We start from the raw sequence: 26,301 nt of genomic DNA, 5'->3' as shown, positions 1-26,301 counted from the left end.
TGCAGTGTGTGTGTGTGTGTAGTGTGTGTAGTGACACACACATACAGAAGAACATGAGTGTACACACACAGACATGTGTACGCCCTCGGCATATACCGGACTTGGTCCGGCAACACTCCTTTCATATTAAGAACTATGGTTGAGACTAAGGGAGGAGGTTACTTCAACAGAGGCGTGGGGACCTTACCATTGCGCGGGGTTCTTTTTCGGCGGTCGCGGAAGGCTGCTCCGGACTGCAGGGCTTCCATTAGGCTGTCCATCACACCTGTTTCATTCTCTCCTCCCTCTGTAGGACAGGACAGACAGGGAATATGGTTAGAGGATATGCACACTCACTGAAAAAAATACACACACAAGCACATACATACAGTACCAGTCAAAAGATTGGACACAACCACTCATTCAAGGGGTTTTCTTTATTTTTTACTATTTTCTACATTGTAGAATAATAGTGAAGACATTCAAATTATGAAATAACACATATGGAATCATGTAGTAACCAAAAAAGGGTTAAACAAATCAAAATATATTTGAGATTTGAGATTCTTCAAAGTAGCAATGATGACAGCTTTGCACACTCTTGGCATTTTCGCAACCAACTTCATGAGATTGTCACCTGGAATACATTTCAATTAACAGGTGTGCCTTGTTAAAAGTACATTTTTGGAATTTCTTTCCTTCTTAATAATGCATTTGAGCCAATCAGTTCTGTAAGGTAGGGGTGGTATACAGAAGATAGCCCTATTTGGTAAAAGACCAAGTCCATATTATGGCAAGAACAGCTCAAATAAGCAAAGTGAAAAGACAGTCCATCATTACTTTAAGACATGAAGGTCAGTCAATGCGGACAATTTCAAGAACTTTGAAAGTTTCTTCAAGTGCAGTCGCAAAAACCATCAAGCGCAAAGATGAAACTGTCTCTCATGAGGACCGCCACAGGAAAGGAAGATCCAGAGTTACCTCTGCTGCAGAGGATAAGTTCATTAGAGTTAATTGCACCTCAGATTGCAGCCCAAATAAATGCTTCACAGAGTTCAAGTAACAGACACATCTCAACATTAACTGTTCAGAGGAGACTGTGTGGATCAGGCCTTCATGGTCGAATTGCTGCAAAGAAACCACTACTAAAGGACACCAATAAGAAGAAGATACTTGATTGGGGAAGGAACACGAGCAATGGACATTAGACCGGTGGAAATCTGCCCTTTGGTCTGATGAGTCCAAATTAGACATTTTTGGTTCCAACCGCCTTGTCTTTGTGAGATGCAGAGTAGGTGAATGGATGATTTCCGCATGTGTGGTTCCCACCGTGAAGCATGGAGGAGGTGTGATGTTGTGGGGGTGCTTTGCTGGTGACACTGTATGTGATTTATTTAGAATTCAAGGCACACTTAACCAGCATGACTACCACAGCATTCTGCAGCAACCATCCCATCTGGTTTCCACTTAGTGGGAATATAATTTGTTTTTCAACAGGACAATGACCCAAAACAACTCCAGGCTGTGTAAGTGCTATTTGACCAAGATGGAGTGCTGCATCAGACGACCTGGCCTCCACAATCACCCGACCTCAATCCAATTGAGATGTTTTGGGATGAGTTGGACCGCAGAGTGAAGGAAAAGCAGCCAACAAGTGCTCAGCATATGTGGGAAATCCTTCAAGACTGTTGGAAAAGCATTGGAGGTGAAGCTGGTACAGAGAATGCCAAGCTGTCATCAAGGCAAAGGGTGGCTACTTTAAAGAATCTAAAATATATTTCATGATTTGATTTGTTTAACACTTTTCTGGTTCCTACATGATTCTATATGTGTTATGTTATAGTTGAGGTCTTCACTATTATTCTACAATGTAGAACATAGTAAAAATAAAGAAAAACCCTTGAATGAGTAGGTGTGTCCAAACTTTTGACTGGTACTGTATATAAACTCAGCAAAAAAAGAAACGTCCTCTCACTGTCAACTGCGTTTATTTTCAGCAAACTTAATATGTGTAAATATTTGTATGAACATAACAAGATTCAACAACTGAAACAAAAACTGAACAAGTTCCACAGACATGTGACTAACAGAAATGGAATAATGTGTCCCTGAACAAAGGGGGGTCAAAATCAAAAGTATCAGTCAGTATCTGTTGGGGCCACCAGCTGCATTAAGTACTGCAGTGCATCTCCTCCTCATGGACTGCACCAGATTTGCCAGTTCTTGCTGTGAGATGTTACCCCACTCTTCCACAAAGGCACCTGCAAGTTCCTGGACATTTCTGGAGGGAATGGCCCTAGCACTCACCCTCCGATCCAACAGGTCCCAGACGTGCTCAATGGGATTGAGATCCGGGCTCTTCACTGGCCATGGCAGAAAACTGACATTCCTGTCTTGCAGGAAATCACTCACAGAACGAGCAGTATGGCTGGTGGCATACCACGAGGGAGGAGGATGTCTTCCCTGTAACGCACAGCGTTGAGATTGCCTGCAATGACAACAAGCTCAGTCCGATGATGCTGTGACACACCGCCCCAGACCATAACGGACCCTCCACCTCCAAATCGATCCCGCTCCAGAGTACAGGCCTCGGTGTAACGCTCATTTCTTCAACGATAAACGCGAATCCGACCATCACTCCTGGTGAGACAAAACTGTGACTCGTCAGTGAAGAGCATGTTTTGCCAGTCCTGTCTGGTCCAGCGACGGTGGGTTTGTGCCCATAGGCGACGTTGTTGCCGGTGACATCTGGTGAGGACAAGCCTAACAACAGACCTACAAGCCCTCAGTCCAGCCTCTTTCAGCTTATTGTGGACAGTCTGAGCACTGATTGAGGGATTGTGCGTTCCTGGTGTAACTCGGGCAGTTGTTGTTGCCATCCTGCACCTGTCCCGCAGTTGTGATGTTCCGACTCTTTTCTCGCTATATATCAATGATGTTGCTCTTGCTGCGGGCGATTCCATGATCCACCTCTACGCAGACGACACCATTCTGTATACTTCTGGCCCTTCCTTGGACACTGTGCTATCTAACCTCCAAACGAGCTTCAATGCCATACAACACTCATTCCGTGGCCTCCAACTGCTCTTAAACGCTAGTAAAACCAAATGCATGCTTTTCAACCGATCGCTGCCTGCACCCGCCCGCCCGACTAGCATCACCACCCTGGACGGTTCCGACCTATGTGGACATCTATAAATACCTAGGTGTCTGGCTAGACTGTAAACTCTCCTTCCAGACTCATATTAAACATCTCCAATCCAAAATCAAATCAAGAATCGGCTTTCTATTTCGCAACAAAGCCTCCTTCACTCACGCCGCCAAACTTACCCTAGTAAAACTGACTATCCTACCGATCCTCGACTTCGGCGATGTCATCTACAAAATAGCTTCCAATACTCTACTCAGCAAACTAGATGCAGTTTATCATAGTGCCATCCGTTTTGTTACTAAAACACCTTATACCACCCACCCCTGCGACCTGTATGCTCTAGTCGGCTGGCCCTCGCTACATATTCGGCGCCAGACCCACTGGCTCCAGGTCATCTATAAGTCCATGCTAGGTAAAGCTCCGCCTTATCTCAGTTCACTGGTCACGATAACAACACCCACCCGTAGCATGCGCTCCAGCAGGTATATCTCACTGATCATCCCAAAAGCCAACACCTCATCTGGCCACCTTTCCTTCCAGTTCTCTGCTGCCTGTGACTGGAACGAATTGCAAAAATCGCTGAAGTTGGAGACTTTTATTTCCCTCACCAACTTTAAACATCTGCTATCTGAGCAGCTAACCGATCGCTGCAGCTGTATATAGTCCATCTGTAAACAGCCCACCCAATTGACCTACATCATCCCCTTACTGTTTTTATTTATTTACTTTTCTGCTCTTTTGCACACCAGTATCTCTACTTGCACATGATCATCTGATGATTTATCACTCCAGTGTTAATCTGCTAAATTGTAATTATTCGCTCCTATGGCCTATTTATTGCCTACCTCCTCATGCATTTTGCGCACAATGTATATAGACTCATTTTTTTTTTCCTACTGTGTTATTGACTTGTTTATTGTTTACTCCATGTGTAACTCTGTGTTGTTGTCTGTTCACACTGCTATGCTTTATCTTGGCCAGGTCGCAGTTGTAAATGAGAACTTGTTCTCAACTAGCCTACCTGGTTAAATAAAGATAAAATAAAAAATAAATAAAAATGTACCAATCCTGTGCAGGTGTTGTTACACGTGGTCTGCAACTGCGAGGACGATCAGCTGTCCGTCCTGTCTCCCTGTAGCGCTTTCTTAAGGGTCTCTTAGTACAGACGTTGCAATTTATTGCCCTGGCCACATCTGCAGTCCTCATGCCTCCTTGCAGCATGCCTAAGGCACGTTCATGCAGATTAGCAGGGACCCTGGGCATCTTTCGTTTGGTGTTTTTCAGAGTCAGTAGAAAGGCCTCTTTAGTGTCCTAAGTTTTCATAACTGTGACCTTAATTGCCTACCGTCTGTAAGCTGTTAGTCTTAACGACCATTCCACAGGTGCATGTTCATTAATTGTTTATGGTTCATTGAACAAGCATGGGAAACAGTGTTTAAACCCTTTACAATGAAGATCTGTGACGTTATTTGGATTTTTACGAATTATCTCTGAAAGACAGGGTCCTGAAAAAGGGACGTTTCTTTTTTTGCTGAGTTTATATACACATACATACAGTGCATTTGGAAACTATTCAGACCCCTTGACTTTTTACACATTTTGTTACGTTACAGCCTTTTCCCTCATCAATCTACACACAATACCCCATGATGATTAAGAATGTCCCGTCTTGTGTCCCGACTCCGTGAGATCTAAAACAGCAAACATGTATTTCAGCCTCATAGCAAAATGTGTAAAATAGTATGAGATGAGCTATAATACTGCACATTTTTCTGATAAAGTGAGTGTGTTTGCGTGTGTCCGTGCATGTACTTTATGTTTGTATGGATGCGTTCACGTGCGCTTACATATGTTGTAGAAATAATTCAATGTCAGAGGCCCAGGGCAGTCAAATGTCTCAGAGGGAGTTTTAGGACCCTGCGCCTCGACCCGCTCCAATAGTCCTCTCAACAGCCCCAGAGACACCAGAGCTATACACACAGGCCCACTTCATTGTCTGCTACCCCCTCCTCAATCCTCCCCTCTTCCTTCCCCTATGGTGACACTTAACTTGTGTGTCTCCTCCCCCTTCATCTTCTCCCACGGCTAGAGGACAATAAGTCACACACGTAAGTACTCATGCAAGCACACAAACACACACCACACACACACACACACACACACACACACACACACACACACACACACACACACACACACACACACACACACACACACACACACACACACACACACACACACACACACACACACACACACACACACACACACACACACAGGTACCTTGATGGGGAGAGGGAAGCGAATTATGATGTGTGAAGTTAACAAATCCGGCAGAGAGCCAGGGCCCTTGTTATCCCCCTAATTAAAACATGTAATAGTGCACCCTAGTAAATACATTACAGAGACAGAGGGAGGGAGGGAGGTAGAGAGGGAGGTAGAGAGAGAGATAGAGAGAGAGGGGGAGGAGGGAGCGAGAGGGAGAGAGAGAGGCAGACAGAGAGACAGAGAGAGACAGCAGCCTGGGCTGCAGCGTTTACTGTAACATTTGGCAAGAGCTCCAGGGCCCAGGTGACACCTGATAACCAGGGATGATGGAATGGAGGTAGGGATGACAGGTACGCTAGCTCTCAATGGGAGGTAGGGAGGACAGGTTCGCTAGCTCTCAATGGGAGGTAGGGAGGACAGGTACGCTAGCTCTCAATGGGAGGTAGGGAGGACAGGTACGCTAGCTCTCAATGGGAGGTAGGGATGACAGGTACGCTAGCTCTCAATGGGAGGTAGGGAGGACAGGTACAATAGCTCTCAATGGGAGGTAGGGATGACAGGTACGCTAGCTCTCAATGGGATGTAGGGAGGATAGGTACATGTAGTGCCATGTCAGCTGCCTCAGGTTTTTAAGAAGGTGCCTATAGTGTGGAGTGTAAAAGCCCAGCCATGTTCCACTCTTCCCCTTCCTTGATAAGATCATTAGAGGACCCCCAGGGCTGTCTCCTGAGGTGCATGACAAGGTGTTACATTGCTGGAGAGAGTTTTGTCCCATCTTAACCCATTTTGGAAAGCAATTTCCTTCGAATGGTGTATCTCTTCCTCTCAAGACAGATCCTCCTGCATAAAGGTTAGCTTTTCTGTATATCCCCAGCGCACAATCGACGAGACTTACTAATTGAGAAAAGACAGAATATATTTGCCGTGGGTTTTTACAGCTCAAAATGAGACAGGTGGAGCTGGAACAAGAACAGGGCAAAAAACAGTAGTCTTCTAAGTGGGCGATGTGTCAGATGAAGAGAAAAGTTTGCTGTGGGGATTTAGACGTAAGAGATTCTCAAATAATCTAAAATGCACAAGTTTTTAATTTACATTTTTGTTTAAACATTTTATTTAATGTATGGAGGGGAAGCGTTCAGAGAACAGTTGGAGATGTTACGAGATTCTCAGAAGCCAGGGCCTCGTCTCTGAGCTTCCTTCATCAGCGCCGAGGTCTAGCCGGTCCAATAGGACATTGTTAATGGAACGCTAGCAGGTCACTGGGGAGCATGTTTCCCATTTTAGTCATTTTGCTTCTTTGTGTCTGCGATCCTCCCTCTTGAACCCAGTCTACTCAGCCCAGCTCCCAAGCCTTGGTCATTATGGATGATGAATTGGGCTACAGTTAAGCAAAAACTAGGACAAATTGATCAAAGTTGTCAAGTGCCCCCTGTGATGTCTAGGTCTCTGAGAAGAGGGAAACTGAAGCAAGAGCTGTCCAAAAGTTTTCCAGGAGCCAAGGTGCAGTAGATAAATGTTTACCTGCCCGGACTTAACGTGTTGCATTCGTGTCCAACTCACAAGACTTGGTTGGCCTAGATATGGAAAAACATTAAGGAGGGAGCCAGTGCTGTTCTCGGAGTCATAGCTGTTAGATACAGATCGGCCATCTCGTTTCTACAGGGAAAAGCAGGTGAAATGCATGTCCCGCTTTAAACCAATAAGCAAGACTAACAAAGGTATAGACTAGCCAATTTGAAGATAAGCGCTAGCTACTTGGGCTTTGTTTTGTTTAGTTCTATTCCGAGCCGGTCTAATTAAGCTTAATTTAATCTAGGCTGCCTTTAAACACAGCACACAGAAAGAGAGAACAGACACTTTGGTTTTCAAAGTAGCCCCTGGGAAGGCCTCAGGAAGAGGGAATGAGACCAGCAAGTCAAGAGAAGAAATTAGCGCAAATTAAGAGTTTGTTTGTGGCAAATTTACATAAGATGAGTTTCTATTCTTGGCTCTCTTTTCTTCTTTTGGTTGTGTTTATTTCTCACTGGGAGGTTGTGTTGCTCAGAGAACGACAAAAAAGAAAATACTGGCTTTTCTCTGGTAATATATGAGAATATGTGGTATTTCCTCAAATTAATTATGTCGCCGTGTCAACTTGTTCTGTTGATAAATTAAATTTTCCCGACTGTCATTTCTCTTTGAACGTTAGGACGGGAAAAACAAAAGATTGATCACAGCTCGCTGAAAGTGCTGCCAAAAGCAACTGTCATCTATAGATTCCGGCCAGCGCAAACATTTCTTCTCTGCCATGATGCCCAGAAGCGAAATAAGAAGCCCCGGCCCTTCTTGCCGTAAACATTACCCACAAGCCAGTTCAGCCACGTATGCAAAGATGGATGGCGTAGTCCGGCGCGCTACAATAAGTCACCCTAATGATCCCAGTTTAAAATAATGTCTGTTCTGGACCACAATGATGAAGAGAGGGCCTACTGACTCATTAGTATGAGGCTAAAGATAGATGACCCAGATATAGGGCCAAATGCTGCTTCATCTTCATCTGAATCGTTCTGCTTGAGACATGTGCTGTCCTGTACTGTGCTGTTTAGAGACACAGACAGTGGCCTATCCCAGAACTCTGGTGCTCTCTCCTCTAGCATCCTCTCTCCTCTCCCCTTCCCTCTCCTCTACCAATGCCGCTCCCCTTCCCTCGCTCCTCTCCCTTTCCCTCTCCTCTTCCCCCTCTTCTACCATCTCCTCTTCCCTTTCCTCTCCTCTTCCCCCTCTTCTACCATCTCCTCTCCCCTCTCCCCTTCCCTCTCTTCTACCATCCTCTTCCCTCTCCTCTTCCATTCCCTCTCCACTTCCCTCTCTTCTACCATCTCCTCTCCCCTTCCATCTCCTCTCCCCTCTTCCCTCTCTTCTACCATCTCCTCTCCTCTCTCCCCTTCCCCTTCCCTCTCTTCTACCATCTCCTCTTCTCTCTCCCCTTCTATTCTACCATCCCTTCTCCCCTTCCCTCTCCTCTCCCCTCAACCATCTTCTCTCCTCTTCCCTCTCGTCTACCATCTCCTCTCCTCTCCCCTTCCCTCTCGTCTATCATCTCCTCTCCCCTTCCCTCTCCCCTCAACCATCTTCTCTCCTCTTCCCTCTCGTCTACCATCTCCTCTCCTCTTCCCTCTCCTCTTCCCTCTCGTCTATCATCTCCTCTCCCCTTCCCTCTCCCCTCAACCATCTTCTCTCCTCTTCCCTCTCGTCTACCATCTCCTCTCCTCTCACCTCTCGTCTATCATCTCCTCTCCTCTTCCCTCTTGTCTACCATCTACTCTCCTCTTCCCTCTCCTCTTTCCGCTCCTGTGGTAACATAGCGGTGCCATGTACGTACTAAGCCGTTTGGCGGTTGGAAGGTTTTCCAAAGGCAGGTCCCGGTGTCATCGACGGAACAATGATAGAGCAGCCCGGTATTGACCGGCTCCACACTAAATCTTGGTAAAGAGCACTTAGCTCCCGTGCGTTAGCCACAGAAAGAAGATCTTTCAATGGCCATCAGTGGAGGCTTTCATCCCTGCCTGTATTAGCCGCTGAAGCGACTCAGGCTGTGTCCCAAATGGCACCCTATTCCCTATATAATGCACTACTTTTGACAAGGGCCTAAAGAGATATAGGCAATAGGGTGCCATTTGGGACATAGCCTCTGTGCTTTGGTGATTTCCCCCCGCCCAAAGCCATTCAGCTGGAGACAGAGGAGGGCCAGGAGACGTGACAGGCCCCAGGTCTAATGCTGATGCATTGTGTATTCTATGTCCAGGGGAGTGTCTCCCATAGCAGTGATGTAAGGTGGTTGTTAAAACGCTGCCTGTGTAGAGAGAGAGGGTGTTCTATTGCCTCCACAGTGGAAAATGAAATTCAAACAACTGTGTGTGTGTGTGTGTGTGTCTGGGTTAGGATAGTGTGTCTTTGTGCCAATGTGGGGTGTGTGTGCCTGCATGGTGTGCATGTGTACATATGTGCGTGGTGTGTGTGTGTGTGTGTGTGTGTGTGTGTGTGTGTGTGTGTGTGTGTGTGTGTGTGTGTGTGTGTGTGTGTGTGTGTGTGTGTGTGTATGTGTGTGTGTGTGTGTGTGTGTGTGTGTGTGTGTGTGTGTGTGTGTGTGTGTGTGTATGTGTGTGCTCCAGCACAGAATGGTGTCAGCCATGCAGTGTGACCTATGGCCGTGCCTGCTCTCGGCCAATTTAGCTAGAGGAGAAACTAGACAGCCAGCCAGACTCCTCTAATACCTAACACATCACACAAACCTCCACAGAATAGCTCTTTGCCACTTAATCCACTGTCAGTTTACTTCCATCAAATACAAATACCAATACGCATCTTCAAGTTCATCAAAAAACAAGTATTTGCATGTGGATGCAAGATGAAAATAAAAAGCAGATCTGTCATGCACAAACAGATACATGTCTGTTAACTTCGTCTGAATCTCAAATGGCACCCTCCGTCTTCCTCCCATCTTCCCAAGGAAAACGGAGGCAGTCTGGTTTCAATCTGTATACGGCACCATGCACTCCTCCTTAAACACCAAAGGGATGGCATTCTTATCATTATGCAGCAGTGTCAACACAAGCTGTTCATAAATTCAATTTGCTATCTGTCATCTCCCTCCATGTTGGGGGGAAAAAATACAGAGGGATCGATGGAGAACTACATTTCTGATGGCTCGCATGCAGCCGCCGACAGCTCTGGAGGAAAGGGACCAAAACTGAGGAAAACGAGCAGAATTTAAGCAGAGAGTTTCTGTCTGGTCTGAGTAGTGGTACATAATAAAAATAGGGTCCCAAAAGGCACCCTATTCCTTATTTAGTGCACTACTTTTGACCAGCGGCCATAGGATTCAAATTCTTCAATAGATAACACAATTTATATTGGTAGCCATTGCAGTGGCAAACATCACTAACGCTAATTCAGTATGTAACAATAATAATAATTATATATATATATATATTTACATACTATATGTCATAAAATAATATGAAATAATTACATGGATAATAAGATAGTGTTTATGTCATCATTAGCAGCAACGGCATCATGTTAGCCAACAAGTCCTTTCTCCTTTGAACACAAGTGAATCTCCTAGCTAACCCGATAGTGTGTAAATCCATCGGTGGGTAGGGGGAATACTTGTCTTGTGTGTATGTGTGTTTTTGTATCACCTGTGTGTGTCTATCTCTGTGTGTGTGTGTTTATGATTCACCTGTGTGTGTTTATGATTTGCCTGTGTGTCTGTCTGTCTCTCTGTTTATGACTCGCCTGTGTGTGTATTATGTGTCTGTGTGTGTGTATGTGTTTGTGTGCGTGCGTCTCTGTATTCTGTGTGTGTGTGTGTGTGTGTGTGTGTTTTGCTGCCCTCTCCAGTCTCCCCTGCTCCAGCCTTCTCAGTGACTGATCTCTTACTCTCATTTGCACTGTAATGAGCTGCAAAAAGAGCTTGCAGCCCTGTGCTTGATGAGACCACTCTGAAGGGAGAGCGCTGCTGGTCCTACTGGAGACTGCTCTCCCTCGCTACCTTGCCATTCTCCCCCTCCCTCTTTCTCTGTCCATCTCTCTCTTTCTCTCTCACTCTGTCTCTCTGTCCATCTCTCTCTCACTCTGTCTCTCTGTCCATCTCTCTCATTCTCTCTCACTCTCTCACTCTCTCTCTCTCTCTCTGTCCATCTCTCTCTTTCTCTCTCCCCTATTCCGTCTCTCCCTTGCAATTCTCTTTCTCTCTCCTGCAACTCTCTCTCTCTTTCTTTCTCTCTCTCTCTCTCTCGATGGAAAACAAGAAGTAGAATAATGGAAAATGAAAACTACCTTTCTTTTGCTCCCCAGAATAGTTTTTGAACACATTTTAGCCCAACCGTTGGGCTGCACAGTCAACTGCGTAATTAACCTGGTGCATTAACCGTGAACGAAGCCTCTTGGTGAAGGGAGGGGAGCGTGCTCTTTGGCCAGGTGTATAGGCGGCACCTCTCTCTCTCTTTCTTTCTCTCTCTTTGTGTCCCTCTCTCTTCTCTTGTCTCTACTCTCGCTTTCTCTTTCTCACTCTCTCTCTCATGAAGGAGGAAGAGGTTTGACTGAGCTGTCTCTCCTTCCCCCAGTTCCTGTGGCTCCTAAGGCACCAGCCAGCCAGACAGTCAACCAGACAGTCAGCAAGATAGTAGCCAGTCAGCCAGACACTCAGCCAGCCAGCGATGACATTACTACCACAGAGGGCAGGGAGAACATAGGTACCCAGAGGACAGACACACACCACACCTGTTAGCTGCTCCCCTCTCTCCTCTCTCCTAGCCAAGCTTGACACAGAGAAAAACTTCCCACGCACACAGATGACTGATTCACACTATAGGGCCAAACTGAGCAAAGTCGCTCTGAATCGTAAGCTGAAAGGTTTGTTTGTCCCTAAAATAACATAATTGCAGACATCTGAATGCTGCTTTTTCTATTTATTTTCATGGATTAGTCAAGTGAAGTGTCCTGGTGTAAGATGGTTTTTTTTTGTTGACAGAGTGAAGCTTTCTGTTCCGTGTCTTTTTGTGCTATATTTGAGCAGAAAATACAGGACCCTCTTGAGTGGAGGGGTGGTGGGAGGTCTCTTCTGTCTAACGAGGAAGATGGATCCTCCAGCAGATCCTTCTCAACTGTCTTACTGGAACAGCTTGATGTGCAAACCTACTCATGTCCTTCGTAATCGAATTAGGGATGCTCCCACATCCCTCCCTGGTCCGATGCGAATAGGAGTGCAAGGCTGACAAGCCTCAGGATGGCGCCAGGGGGTCGGGCGCCCAGGGAGGGTGGAGTGGGTCAGGACAAAGACCAGGGAGGGGTGGAGGCAAAAGGAGGAAGAGGAGGAGGGTCCTAGTGAGGTCTCCACTGGCTTTAACACAAGATGGCCCCTTATCACAGAACCAGAGAGAGAGAGGGATGAGAAAGAATGAGAGAGGGATGTCGGCAGGGAAGGAGATGAAAGTGGATTAGCCACCGCGGCGATTTGCATTTGTGGCATGGAGACGAAAGCCCCAGTGATGCCCCGAATAGCTGGATGCATGAATAAGTGAACAAACAAAAACTGACATAAACCCCCTTCCATCTGGATCGGTGGGCTGCAGCAGCAGCGAGGCCACATGTGAGGCTGGGGTAGGAGAGAACCAGTAAAGCTACATGTAACGAAGGGGATAGATAGGCACTACTACTACTTCTACTACTACAGCCTCCAACCTTCTTTACAAGGGCTCATATTTATTAGGGCACACTACGGAAAATGTTATAGATCGATTTGCAATGGAGAAAAAAAGAACAATTTCTTATATTGGGCAAGGCCAGCTAGTGCCTACCTGTTTCAGTCTGTTTTCTACTGTGTGGTGCCTAATGAACACAGCCAAGCATGTAGTTGACTAGTTCCAATGGATCAGTGGGTTAGAGTACTGTCCTGGCTAAACCAGGGTTGTGCGTTCAATTGCCACATAGGCAACTAACTGAAAATGTGACTCTGTCAATGTCGACAGTTTGTTGAGTAAGCCGATTTGGATAAAAGTGTCTGCTATATGATCATATTATATATATATATATATATATATATATATATATATATATATATATATATATATATATATATATAATTATAAACTGGGTGGTTTGAGCCCTGAATGCTGATTGGCTGACTGCTATGGTATATCAGACCGTAGACCACAGGTATGACAAAACATTTATTTTTACTGCTCTAGTTACGTTGGTAACCAGTTTATAATAGCAATAAGGCACCTCAGAGGTTTGTGATATGTAGCCGATATACTACGGCTCAGGGCTGTATCCAGGCACTCATCATTGCGCCGTGCAAAAGAACAGCCCTTAGCCGTGGTATATTGGCCATATACCCCACCCCCTCTGGCCTTATTGCCTTATTATAGCCCCTGCATCCACTAGCTCATGGTAGACGACGGCAACGTGAGCAGCACGAAGAGGTCCAATAGTATAGGCAAGTTTGCGAGGCAGGGGGATAGTTGAGTTAACTCTGTACAACTTCCATAGCTGTCTGCCATCCATCCAGAACACATCTCCCTGTCATCATTCTCTCTCTGAGTGGCACACTTATCATCCCTTGCCTTCCATTTCGTTCCGGTGAGATACCATCTTCTCTGACTCCAATCCCGTTCTTGTAGTCAGCTACTTTGGTGGCGGGTAAATGGATTTGACAATGCAATTTGGATGGGCTTTGTAGTAAGCATAATTATGTCTGATTGACTGTAAAGTGACTCTGAGGTCCAGATCGTGAAGTGTCTTGAATTGATCAGGGAGATGGACAAGCCATGACTGCATGAGGAAATGTAATGATTTAATGAGATTTAACTGTGTTGCGTTTTTCTGTTTTTCTTCTTTCTTCCGGCGTCATATGTTACGCGAGGAAGGAGGATTGGAGTGGATATGTCACCAATGAGGGATAATAGACATACCGACGGGGGGGGGGGGGGGGGGGGGGGCATTCTCTGTACTGTATCCTCTCATTCAGAACCGTTTTTCTGACCTGAGAGAAAACCAGACCAAATTAAGTCAGACAGATTGAAAATGATTAGACGCTATAAGTGCTACTACTAATTAGGCCTCTCTCTCCACACACAGACCAAACGTTTCTTATTTAAAATAAAAAAAATTGATACAGCAGACTCAGACAAAAAACTCAGAGGGGGAGAAGAGGAGATAGTTCCCTGGGGTAATATTAACTGGCAATGAAATAATTATCGTCGCATAATCAAAGGGTTTCTGGGTTCTTCACAATCTGGATGGCACATTGTGTCAAACAGGATTTTGATAGAAATGCATTGAAAACAATGTGTGGCGTGTAAGTCTGGTAGAACATTGATAAGGTAGTGGCTTATTGTGTCGCCTTGGCTGACAGAAATACATTTCACACTAAATCAGATGGAGTAAATCCTTGCATGACAATTGTTTATGTAAGACAAGCCAGCCAACTCTCTTTCCACCCCGTCGAGTTTCTAGGGGCCCAGACACAGACAGTGTGCGCCCCAATGGAACCCTTTCCCCTATATAGGTAATAGTGTGTTATTTGGGAAGCAGAGACAGTCACAGACAGTCACATTCACACACACAGCCAATCACCACCTTAGGGCACAGTCAGATCCTCCAAGATGATACGAACGCAATCTAATATGGCGTTATTTATTAAGTTGATAGGCTACAGCAGATAAACCCGATGAAGCTCAATGCCCTTGTTGATGCCTTTCAAGGTAATTACAAAATCACCAATTCACAATGGCTACTTCCCAAATGGACTCCTACTCCCTATATAGTGCACTACTTTGACCAGAGCCATATGGGATGCAGTCAATGCCATCCGTCACGTGCATGAGAAATGGCTTGCTCCCTACCCGCGCCTGTCCCCCGAATCCCTGCGGCTTTGGAATGTAATGTAGTGTTATTTAAAGAGGATGCTGCCTTGCTGACAGCCGGCGTTAATAACACAGGCAGAAGTGACAGGGAAGCAGCGGCCATCGTATGCAGATGTGGTAGGGTCCTTTCTTCACACAACCCCAATGAGGAACAACATACACACACACATACAGTCAGAGACACACACATACACAAACTGACTAACTGTTAGCGCAAACACACACACACACACACACACACACAAACAGATGTATTCACACACACATACAGAGAGAGACACTCACAGAAGGAGACGCACACACATCAGTGTCATGATAATCTCTAAATTAAAAGACAGTTCATGGATTAAATATGCAGGAGCGGGAATCTCGGAGCTGGACGCCATATATCATCAGTGTTTCCCCTATAGGCACTTAGTAGCAGCGGTGCGCCACTGCAAAAAATGTATACAATAATAATTCTAATGTAGATGTATAGATGTACAATAGCGCTCCCCCTATGGAAAACAATGATCCTAATCATATTGCCGTTTGGATACTCTAAAAATCTCTTCCAATATTCACACCAAAGTACAAATTAGTATGAAGCAATGTCTTGGAACTATAAGCACTATGCTAGTGTTGACATTGCAACATAGCCTCAGTCTCAGCCGATAACATAGTTTTCCACCAGGTCTAATATCCCAGCTGCTATACTTTGTCCTTCCCCTAAAAATATAATATAAAGCTATACAGGATGTCTAAGATCAGTCTATTATCTCTCAATGATCTTCCTGGGATCGTCCTTTTTTAAGGAAATGGTGTGCTGTTATGTCAAGGCGAGCAGTTGCTCAACTTATTTTGAACTCTGAATTGAACAAGAGAGAGGTTCGATTCAACATCACTTGAGCTGGTACACAGTAAACATTGATATCAGTGAATAGCCTAAACCACCTCAGCCAAAAGCCAAAGCCTCCCTCTCAATTGTTGCTGAAATTCCCCCAGAGCAGAGAATTGTATGAAACTGAATTCTGCCAGTGCCTGCAAGCTGTTGTAAAAATGGATTGGACTGGATGAGTGGATTTTAATTTGCACTGTGAAGAATGATCACTTGCAGGTAAAAGTGAATTAGGAAAAAAGCATCTGTGAGCCTCCAACTATCAGAGTGTTTTATAAATGGCTGGAATAGTTCGGTAACTAATGGTTTTGTTTGAAAAATGGTTATTTGTTTTCATCGCCCTAATTCCCCATATAGCAACACAAATATTTCATAAAAAATACAAGTATGATCACACAACAAGGAAACAGCTGAGCAAATACTGTGCGCTAGGCAGCTAAATAGCTAGGTAGCTAGGCAGCTAGGTACCTAGGCAGCTAAGTAGCTAGGCAGCTAGGCATAAATAAAATAAAATAAAATACAATTTTATTGGTCACATACACATATTTAGCAGATGTTATTGCGTGTTTAGCGAAATGCTTGTGTTCCTAGCCCCAACAGTGCAGTAGTATCTAACAATTCACAACAATTAGCACAAATCTAAAAGTAAAATAATGGAATTAAGAAATATATAAATATTAGATTGAGCAATATCGGAGTGGCATTGACAAAACATACAGAATACAGTATATACATATGAGATGAGTAAAGCAGTATGTAAACAATATTAAACATTACTAGAGTGACTAGTGTTCCATTATTAAAGTGGCCAGTGATTCCATGTCTATGTATATAGGGCAGTAGCCTCTAAGGTGCAGGGTTGCGTAACCGGGTAGAAGCCAGCTAGTGATGGCTATTTAACATTCTGATGGCCTTAAGATAAAAGCTGTTTTACAGTCTCTCGGTCCCAGCTTTGATCCACCTGTACTGACCTCGCCTTCTGGATGATAGCAGGGTGAACTGGACCTGGCTCGGGTGGTTGTTGTCCTTGATGATCTTTTTGGCTTTCCTGTGACATCGGGTGCTGGAGGTGTCCTGGAGGGCAGGTAGTTTGCCCCCGGTGATGCGTTGGGCAGACCGCACCACCCTCTAGAGAGCCCTGCGGTTGCGGGTGGTGCAGTTGCCGTACAGGCTGTGGTACAGCCCAACAGGATGCTCTCAATTGTGCATCTGTAAAAGTTTGTGAGTGTTTTAGGGGCCAAGCCACATTTCTTCAGCCACCTGAGGTTGAAGAGGCACTGTTGTGCCTTCTTCACCACATTTTCTGTGTGGGTGGACCATTTCAGATCGTCAGTGATGTGTACGCCGAGGAACTTTAAGCTTTCCACCTTCTCCACTGTAGTCCCGTTGATGTAGTGGGTCAATGTCATACAGGACACAACGTACAGCCATTGTTAAGGTAGCAAGTTGCAACCAGAAAGCTTTTCAGCTGAGACTATGTCTTTAGGTTCCATAATTCACCTCAAATGTCTTCAAAATGATGTACTGTTTATCTCTTTAACCAACAATAAAGTTATCTATTCTCATTCTCAGTGCATATTATATGTATGTCATAATACTATATAAGCTAACATACAGACCAAACAGGAGAATGAACACATCGAATTATTAACATACAGGTATGCTCTCTCTAGCCCTAACGCGTGCTAGCTGTCACTGTCACACACCACCATCAATCCACTTCCCCCTCACACCGCTCTGTCACTCTTGTGTTACTGTCGGCCCTGGCAACGGCAAAAACATCTCCGGCTCCCCCGAGCATGGCACGTGTTGCTAATGGAGATTGGCACATATGCACAATCAGCATTCAAGACGACACAAGCCTGAACCTGTTAGCTAGGTAGAGAGATTGAGAACGACGTGGATGAGGTATGCTACTGTATAGTAACATGTGGATAATCAGCATAAGTAGAATATAAATGTATACAAATGTATATCAAAGCCACTGTTGGTTCTTTGCTGATTTTTTCATAACCGGTCTACTGTAATACCGGTGGTCTATTGTAATACCGGTGGTCTATTGTAATACCGGTGGTCTATTGTACCTTTTTGCTGTAACGTATACTTTATGTGAAAAGCAAGACACCCACATATTTTTCTTGGAGACATGTAGTCTCTTCAAGCTGAAAAGCAGACAGGGAGAATGCATAAATAGACGTTAGTGTCCATCGTTGTCAACATTCACAGTTGTTCTCTCTCTACAGAGCCACGGAGGCATCCTCTTCCTTAATCTAATAGGCCCAGTGAACTGAGCATGCTTACTAGATGGGCTATCATCAGCAAAAGTGATGCTTTTGAAATGGTTGCACTCAGTCAATCTTGAACAGTGCCTTTTAATAATAAAATAACAAATTAAAAGCAAATGACACAATCGTCTCATTATACAACCAGTGAAAAGTCTCAAAACATCCCGACTTACTTAGTTCCTGACTATATGTAAACACGGTGTCCACGCCGCTTAGAGAGATTAGGAAGATTGCTACCTTGCTTTTACTAATAAACCCAGAATAATTTCAAGGAAATGGTGTGCTGTTATGTCAAGGCAAGCAGTTGTTCATCTTATTTTGAACTCTGAATTGAACAAGAGAAAGGTTCGATTCAACATCACTTGAGCTGGTACACAGTAAACATTGATATCAGTGAATAGCCTAAACCACCTCAGCCAAAAGCCAAAGCCTCCCTCTCAATTGTTGATGACATTTCCCCAGAGAAGAGAATTGTATGAAACTGAATTCTGCCAGTGCCTGCAAGCTGTTGTAAAAATGGATTGGACTGGATGAGTGGATTTTAATTTGCACTGTGAAGAATGATCACTTGCAGGTAAAAGTGAATTAGGAAAAAATCATCTGTGAGCCTCCAACTATCTTTGTATTTTATAAATGGCTGGAATAGTTTGCGAACGATTGGTTTTGGTTGAAAACTGTGGTTTGTTTTCGTCCTTCTAATTCCCTGTAGAGCTATATAAATATACATTTTTAAATTACGTATGATCACACAACAACAAAAACTGCTGAGCAAATACTGTGTGCTAGGTAGCCAAGCAGCTAGACAGTTAGGTAGCTAGGTAGTTAAGTAGCTAGGCAGCTAGGCAGCTAGGCATAAGTGGGTCATTGTAATACATGACACAACATACAGCCATTGTTATTGTAGCAAGTTGTAACCAAAAATATTTTCAGTCCAGAATACAGTACCTTGCAAAAGTATTCATCCCCCTTGGCGTTTTTTCTATTTTGTTGCATTACAACCTGTAATTTAAATTGATTTGTGAAAGTGAAATGAAAAAAATTACTTGTTTCAAAAAACAAAACAAAAAAACCTCAGAAAAGTGGTATGTGCATGTGTATTCACCCCCTTTGCTATGAAGCCCTTAAATAAGATATGGTGCAACTAATTACCTTCAGAAGTCACATAATAAGTTAAATAAAGTCCACCTGTGTGCAATCTAAGTGTCACATGATCTCAGTATATATACACCTGTTCTGAAAGACTGCAGAGTCTGCAACACCACTAAGCAAGAGGCACCACCAAGCAAGCGGCACCATGAAGACCAAGGAGCTCTCCAAACAGGCCAGGGACAAAGTTGTGGAAAAGTACAGATCAGGGTTGGGTCATAAAAAAATATCTGAAACTTTGAACATCCCACGGAGCACCATTAAATACATTATTAAAAAATGGAAAGAATATGGCACCACAACAAACCTGCCAAGAGAGGGCCGCCCACCAAAACTCACAGACCAGGCAAGGAGGGCATTGATCAGAGAGGCAACAAAGAGACCAAAGATAACCCTGAAGGAGCTGCAAAGCTCCACAGCGGAGATTGGAGAATCTGTCCATAGGACCACTTTAACCTGTTTGGGCTGCAGGGGCAGTATTGAGTAGCCGGATAAAAGGTGCCCATTTCAAACGGCCTCGTACTCAATTCTTGCTCGTACAATATGCATATTATTATTACTATTGGATAGAAAACACTCTCTAGTTTCAAAAACCGTTTGAATTATATCTGTGAGTAAAACAGAACTCCTTTTGCAGCAAACTTCCTGACAGGAAGTGGAAAATCTGAAATCGATGCTCTGTTCTAGGGCCTGCCTATTAATGTCCTTGATATTTATTAGTATAGATGCACTTCATACGTCTTCCACTAGATGTCGACAGGCAGTGAGAGAAGAAATGGAGTGAATAACTTGATCTGGGGTCGAACAAAAGCTCTTTGTATGACGTGTCACCAGTTTCCTGTTTTCTGGAGAGCGCGTGAAGGGACCTGGTTTTGCCTTCTGTACAGCTGTCGTTATAGACGACTAATATCTCCGGCTTTGATTTTATTTGATACATGTGACAATATCATCGTAAAGTATGTTTTTTCAATATAGTTTTATTAGATTATTGAAATTTTTTCGGGACGTTAGGCGTGTTGCGTTGTGTGCCTTTGTTCAGGAAGGAGAGCTTCGAGCCACTTTGCTAGCTTTCCGTGCTAATTGACTGGAGAAGAGGACATTCTAAATCCAAACAACGATTGTTCCCGACAAAGGACCCCCTTGTACAACATTCTGATGAAAGATCGTCAAAAGTAGGACCCATTTTATGATGCTATTTCATATATCTGTCGAACATGTGAAATAGTCGTTTGCGCCCAGATTTTGGGTACTCTCTCGCTATACCTAAGCTGGATGTCGTAATGAAGTTATTTTTAGAATTCTAACACGGCGATTGCATTAAGAACTAGTGTATCTATCATTTCCTATACAACATGTATTTTCTAGTAACGTTTATGAATAGTTATTTGGTCAGAATAGTTGGAGTGTCATAAAAATATCCGCACATTCTGGGAAAAAGATGCTACGTTAGCACAATGTATAACCACTGATTTCAGCTCTAAATATGCACATTTTCGAACAAAACATAAGTGTATGTATAACCTGATGTTATAGGACTGTCATCTGATGAAGCTTATCAAGGTTAGTCAAAAATTATATATCTTTTGCTGGTTTATTCGCTATCGCTAACGTGCCTATTGCTATCGCTAACGTGCCTTGATGAATGAATGCGGTAGTGTGGTAGGCTATTGTAGTAAGCTAATATAATGCTATATTGTGTTTTCGCTGTAAAACACTTAAAAAATCGGAAATATTGGCTGGATTCACAAGATGCCTGTCTTTAATTTGCTATACACCATCGATTTTTCAGAAATGTTTTATGACGAGTATTTAGGTATTTGACGTTGGTGTCTGTAATTACTCTGGCTGCTTCGGTCCTATTTGTGACGGTAGCTGTGATGGTAGCTGCAATGTAAAACTGATTTATACCTCAAATATGCACATTTTTCGAACAAAACATAGATTTATTGTATAACATGTTATAAGACTGTCATCTGATGAAGTTGTTTCTTGGTTAGTTTGGTTGGTTCTTGGTTAGTTAGGTTGGCTTTGTGCATGCTACCTGTGCTGTGAAAAATGTCTGTCCTTTTTTGTATTTGGTGGTGAGCTAACATAAATATATGTGGTGTTTTCGCTGTAAAACATTTTAAAAATCGGACATGTTGGCTGGATTCACAAGATGTTTATCTTTCATATGCTGTATTGGACTTGTTAATGTGTGAAAGTTAAATATTTCTAAAAAATATATTTTGAATTTCGCGCCCTGCACTTGAAGTGGCTGTTGTCATATTGTGCCCGGCTTCGGGCTTGCAGCCCAAAGAAGTTAAGCCGTAGACTCCACAGAGCTGGGCTTTACGAAAGAGTGGCCAGAAAAAAGACACACAAAAATAAGCAAACACGTTTGGTGTTCGCCAAAAGGCATGTGGGAGACACCCCAAACATATGGAAGATACTCTGGTCAGATGAGACTAAAATTGAGCTTTCTGGCCATCAAGGAAAACGCTATGTCTGGCGCAAACCCAACACCTCTCATCACCCTGAGAATACACCATCCCCACAGTGAAGCATTGTGGCGGCAGCATCATGCTGTGGGGATGGTTTTCATCGGCAAGGACTGGGAAATTGGTCAGAATTGAAGGAATGATGGATGGCGCTAAATACAGGGAAATTCTTGAGGGAAACCTGTTTCAGTCTTCCAGAGATTTGAGACTGGGATGGAGGTTCACCTTCCAGCAGGACAATGACCCTAAGCATACTGCTAAAGCAACACTCGAGTGGTTTAAGGGGAAACATTTAAATGTCTTGGAATGGCCTAGTCAAAGCCCAGACTTCAATCTAATTGAGGATCTGTGGTATGCCTTAAAGATTTCTGTACACCAGCGGAACCCATCCAACTTAAAGGAGCTGGAGCAGTTTTGCCTTGAAGAATGGTCAAAACCGCAGTGGCTAGATATGCCAAGCTTATAGAGACATACCCCAAGAGACTTGCAGCTGTAATTGCTGCAAAAGGTGGCTCTACGAACTATTGACTTCGGGGGGGGTGAATAGTTATGCACGCTCAAGTTTTGTGTTTTTCTGTCTTATTTCTTGTTTGTTTCACAATAAAAAATATTTTGCATCTTCAAAGTGGTAGGCATGTTGTGTAAATCAAATGATACAAACCCCTAAAATATCTATTTTAATTCCACGTTGTAAGGAAACAAAATAGGAAAATTGCCAATGGGGTGAATACTTTCGCAAGTCACTGTACGTCTTAGGTTCCATAATTCACTTCATATGTCTTTAAAATGTTTATCTATTTAACCAACAATAAAGTTTTCTATTCCCTTTCTCAGTGCATATTACATGTACAGTGCCTTCAGAAAGTATTCACACCCCTTGACTTTTTCCACATTTTGTTATGTTAAAGCCTGAATTTAAAATTGATTAAATTGAGATTTTGTTTCACTAGCCTACACACAATACCCTATAATATCAAAGTGTAATTATGTTTTTAGAATTTTTTACAAATTACTAACAAATGAAAACCTGAAATGTCTTGAGTCAATAAGTATTCAACCACAAATACCTCTCAAAGAAGGGCACCTATTGGTAGATAATAAATATATATATTTTTTTTAAACAGACAATGAAAATCCTTTTGAGCATGGTGAAGTTATTAATGACATTTTGGATGGTGTATCAATACACCGAGTCACTGCAAAGATACATCCGTCCTTCCTAACTCAGTTGCGAGAGAAAGGAAACCGCTCAGGGATTTCCCCATGAGGCCAATGGTGACTTTAAAACAGTTCCAGAGTTTAATCGCTGTGATAGGAGAAAACTAAGGATGGATCAACAACATTGTAGTTACTCCACAATACTCACCTAAATGACAGAATGAAAAGAAGGAAACCTGTGCAGAAAAATATTCGAAAACATGCATCCTGTTTGCAATAAGGCACTAAAGTAAAACTGCAAAAAAAATGGCAAAGAAATGTACTTTATGTCCTGAAAAGAAAATGCTATGTTAGGGGCAAATCCCACACAACATATCACTGAGTACCACTCTTCATATTTTCAAGCGTAGTTCAAGCTTTCCAACAGACACTGGGAAACAAATTCACCTTTAGGCAGGCCAATAACCTAAAACACAAGGACAAATATACACTAGAGTTGCTTACCAAGACGACATTGAATATTCCTGGCCTAGTTACAGTTTGAACTTAAAGTGTCTTGAAAATCTCTGGCAATACTTGAAAATGGCTGTCTAGCAATGATCAACAACCAACTTGACAGAGCTTGAAGAATTAATATTGCACAATTCAGGCGTGCAAAGCTCTCAGAGGCTTACCCAGAAAGATTCACAGTTGTAGTAATAACTGCCCAAGGTGATTCTAACATGCATTGACTCAGGGGTGTGAATACTGACAGTACCAGTCAAAAGTTTGGACACACCTAGTCATTCCAGGGTTTTTCTTTATTTTTACTATTTTCTACATTGCAGAATAATACTGAAGATATCAACACTATGAAATAACACATATGGAAGGTAGGGGTGGTATACAGAAGATGGTATTTTACCAAATAGGGCTAAGTCTATATTATGGCAAGAACAGCTCAAATAAGCAAAGAGAAACGACAGTCCATCATTACTTTAAGACATGAAGGTCAGTCAATGCTGAACATTTCAAGAACTTTGAAAGTTCCTTCAAGTGCAGTCGCAAAAACCATCAAGTGCTATGATGAAACTGGATCTCATGAGGATCGCCACAGGAAAGGAAGACCCAGAGTTACCTCTGTTCCAGAGAATAAGTTCATTAGAGTTACCAGCCTCAGAAATCAGCAATTAACTGCACCTCAGATTGCAGCCCAAATAAATGCTTCACAGAGTTCAAGTAACAGACACATCTCAACATCAACTGTTCAGAGGAGACTGCGTGAATCGTGGTTGAATTGCTGCAAAGAAACCACTAGAAAAGGACACCAATAAGAAGAAGAGACTTGATGGGCTAAGAAACACGAGCAAAGGACATTAGACCGGTGGAAATCTGTCCTTTGGTCCGATGAGTCCAAATTTTAGATTTTTGGATCCAACCACCGTACCTTTGTGATACGCATATTAGGTGAACGGATTATATCTGCGTGTGTAGTTCCCACCATGAAGCATGGAGGAGGAAAGGAAAGGCAAAGAGGGATACCTAGTCAGATGTCCAACTGAATGTATTCAACTGAAATGTGTCTTCCGCATTTAACCCAACCCCTCTGAATCAGAGAGGTGCGGGGGGCTGCCTTAATTGTGATGTCTTCACTATTATTCTACAATGCAGAAAATAGTAAAAAATAAAGAAAAACCCTTGAATGAGATGGAGTGTCCAAACTTTGGACTGGTACTGTATATAAATGAGATATTTCTGTATTTAATTTTCAATAAATGTACAAACATTTTTTTTAAACACTGTCATTATGAGGTATTGTGTGTAGACGGGTGAGAAGAAATGTAACGTAATCCATTTCAATTCAGGCTGTAAGACAACAAATGTGAAATAAGTCAAGGGGTATGAATATTTTCTGAAGGTGCTGTATGTCATAATACTATATAATGTAAGCTAACATACAGACCAAACAGGAGAATGAACATATCAAATTACGGTGGCCATTCTTTTAATCCTTTTTAAATAAAGTGTGTTGTGATTCATGTGAAATGTAAATTCATCTGACTAGGCTTTGTATTTACTAGCAGATATCTGCTTTGTTATTACGAAACATGTTCAAATGACTTTTTAACTTTTGAATTGTTCCAATACTGGATCTGATGCCAGCCAGGCACGGGTGTCACCAATGCCCTCTTCTCCACTCCCCTACTCCCTCTGATGGTTAAAATATCAATGATATTCAACTTCTAAATAAAGTGTGTTTTAACTTCAACAGACCTGTGTGTTTTCCCCATTAGAATGTCCAGTCATTTCCGTGGCCCTCTCTCTCTCGCTCCTCTCTATTTCTTTCTCCCCCTCCCTCCCCCCTCCTTTCCTCCCTCTCCCTCCCTTCCTCTCTCCCTCCACCCTTCTCTCTTCCTGCCCCCCTCTCTCTCTTTCTCCCTCCCCCTCGCTCTACAGGCTGTGTCTGAACACTCTCTGTGACATTGTTTCATATCTGCCGGCCTAATAAATACCCTGCTGGGATGAAACATCTTTTCCTATTAGAGACAGAAGGATTACGGCAGATCTAGGCTCTATTTTACAGCAGCGTTGGCTCACCCGTTCACTTGCAGCCGGGGTAAAGCAATTTGGGTTGAATGGTGAACATCTGGTTAGTCCAAGAGAATATGGGAATCCACTTAGGGCAAATTAAAACAAATGGAGAGAAGCACGTAATGATTTCATAAGCAATTTCCCATATTAGTATTTCTAATACTTCACAACGAAAACAGATTTAGCCCGACCCTTGTCTCGCGCATCAATCACGGGCGTTCCAGGAAGTACTCGCTGACTGAACTCACAAAAGGGCATATTCTCAAGTTTCACTCGTGTGCCATTTCCTAAAAGCATTTGTCGATCAGCCTCTCCCCCCACCCTACCACCACCACCATCCTCTTAAAGCTAAATTTATTAAATTGTCATTAAATATGCATTTCATTGTTAATCATTTGCATGTGAAGAGGATTAGTTCTTAATTTGCAAAATGACTTAAATCTATCTCTTTACCAAAATAGCCCCTAGAAATTACATTAAACACCATGGTATGATCCATCAAATTTTGGAATGAATGAATGCATAAATCCATAGAAAATATATATTGAAAAGCTTAATTTACATGTATGTCATTCCAGGAAAAGAATGGCCATATGTTCGTGCCAGCTGGCTGTGAGAAGATATTTGCCTGCAATAAAGGTGTTGAAAGTGTAAATGTATTATCACAAAGTATTATTTGGAATTAAATACATGTCCAAGAAAATGTGTTATATCAAACGTAGAGATCTATTCTAGCTCCATAACCAGCCCACCCATGCAACATTAATGCTGAAAATGGTTGGATATGATTGATAAATGGTTTAGAAGAATAAAATATTATCTGCCTCAGAAACCATACACTGCCTTATCTTCCCCAACTTTTTATTAAAACATGTTTGATGCCGGGCCATAAAATATGGATGTAAGGCATCCAACTCACTAACTCCAGCAAACTGTTGAAGTACACATAGAATTCTTCAACAGTGCCGTCAAT

General features: G+C 43.0%; 1 protein-coding gene across 5 annotated transcripts in view; it reads right to left on the bottom strand.

Annotated features, from left to right (window-relative positions):
* Positions 1–26,301, bottom strand: part of diaph2 (diaphanous-related formin 2) — a 700,846-nt gene that overhangs the window by 74,914 nt on the left and 599,631 nt on the right. For all 5 annotated transcript variants that reach the window (XM_038993651.1, XM_038993650.1, XM_038993653.1 and 2 more), the window contains one exon: positions 188–286. In XM_038993651.1, the coding sequence (XP_038849579.1) occupies positions 188–286 (99 nt within the window). The remainder of the gene's footprint in view (positions 1–187; positions 287–26,301) is intronic.

This window comes from Salvelinus namaycush, chromosome 5 (genome assembly GCF_016432855.1).
Source record: "Salvelinus namaycush isolate Seneca chromosome 5, SaNama_1.0, whole genome shotgun sequence".
Lineage (NCBI taxonomy): Eukaryota > Metazoa > Chordata > Actinopteri > Salmoniformes > Salmonidae > Salvelinus > Salvelinus namaycush.
This window is presented reverse-complemented; position numbering and strand designations above follow the sequence as displayed.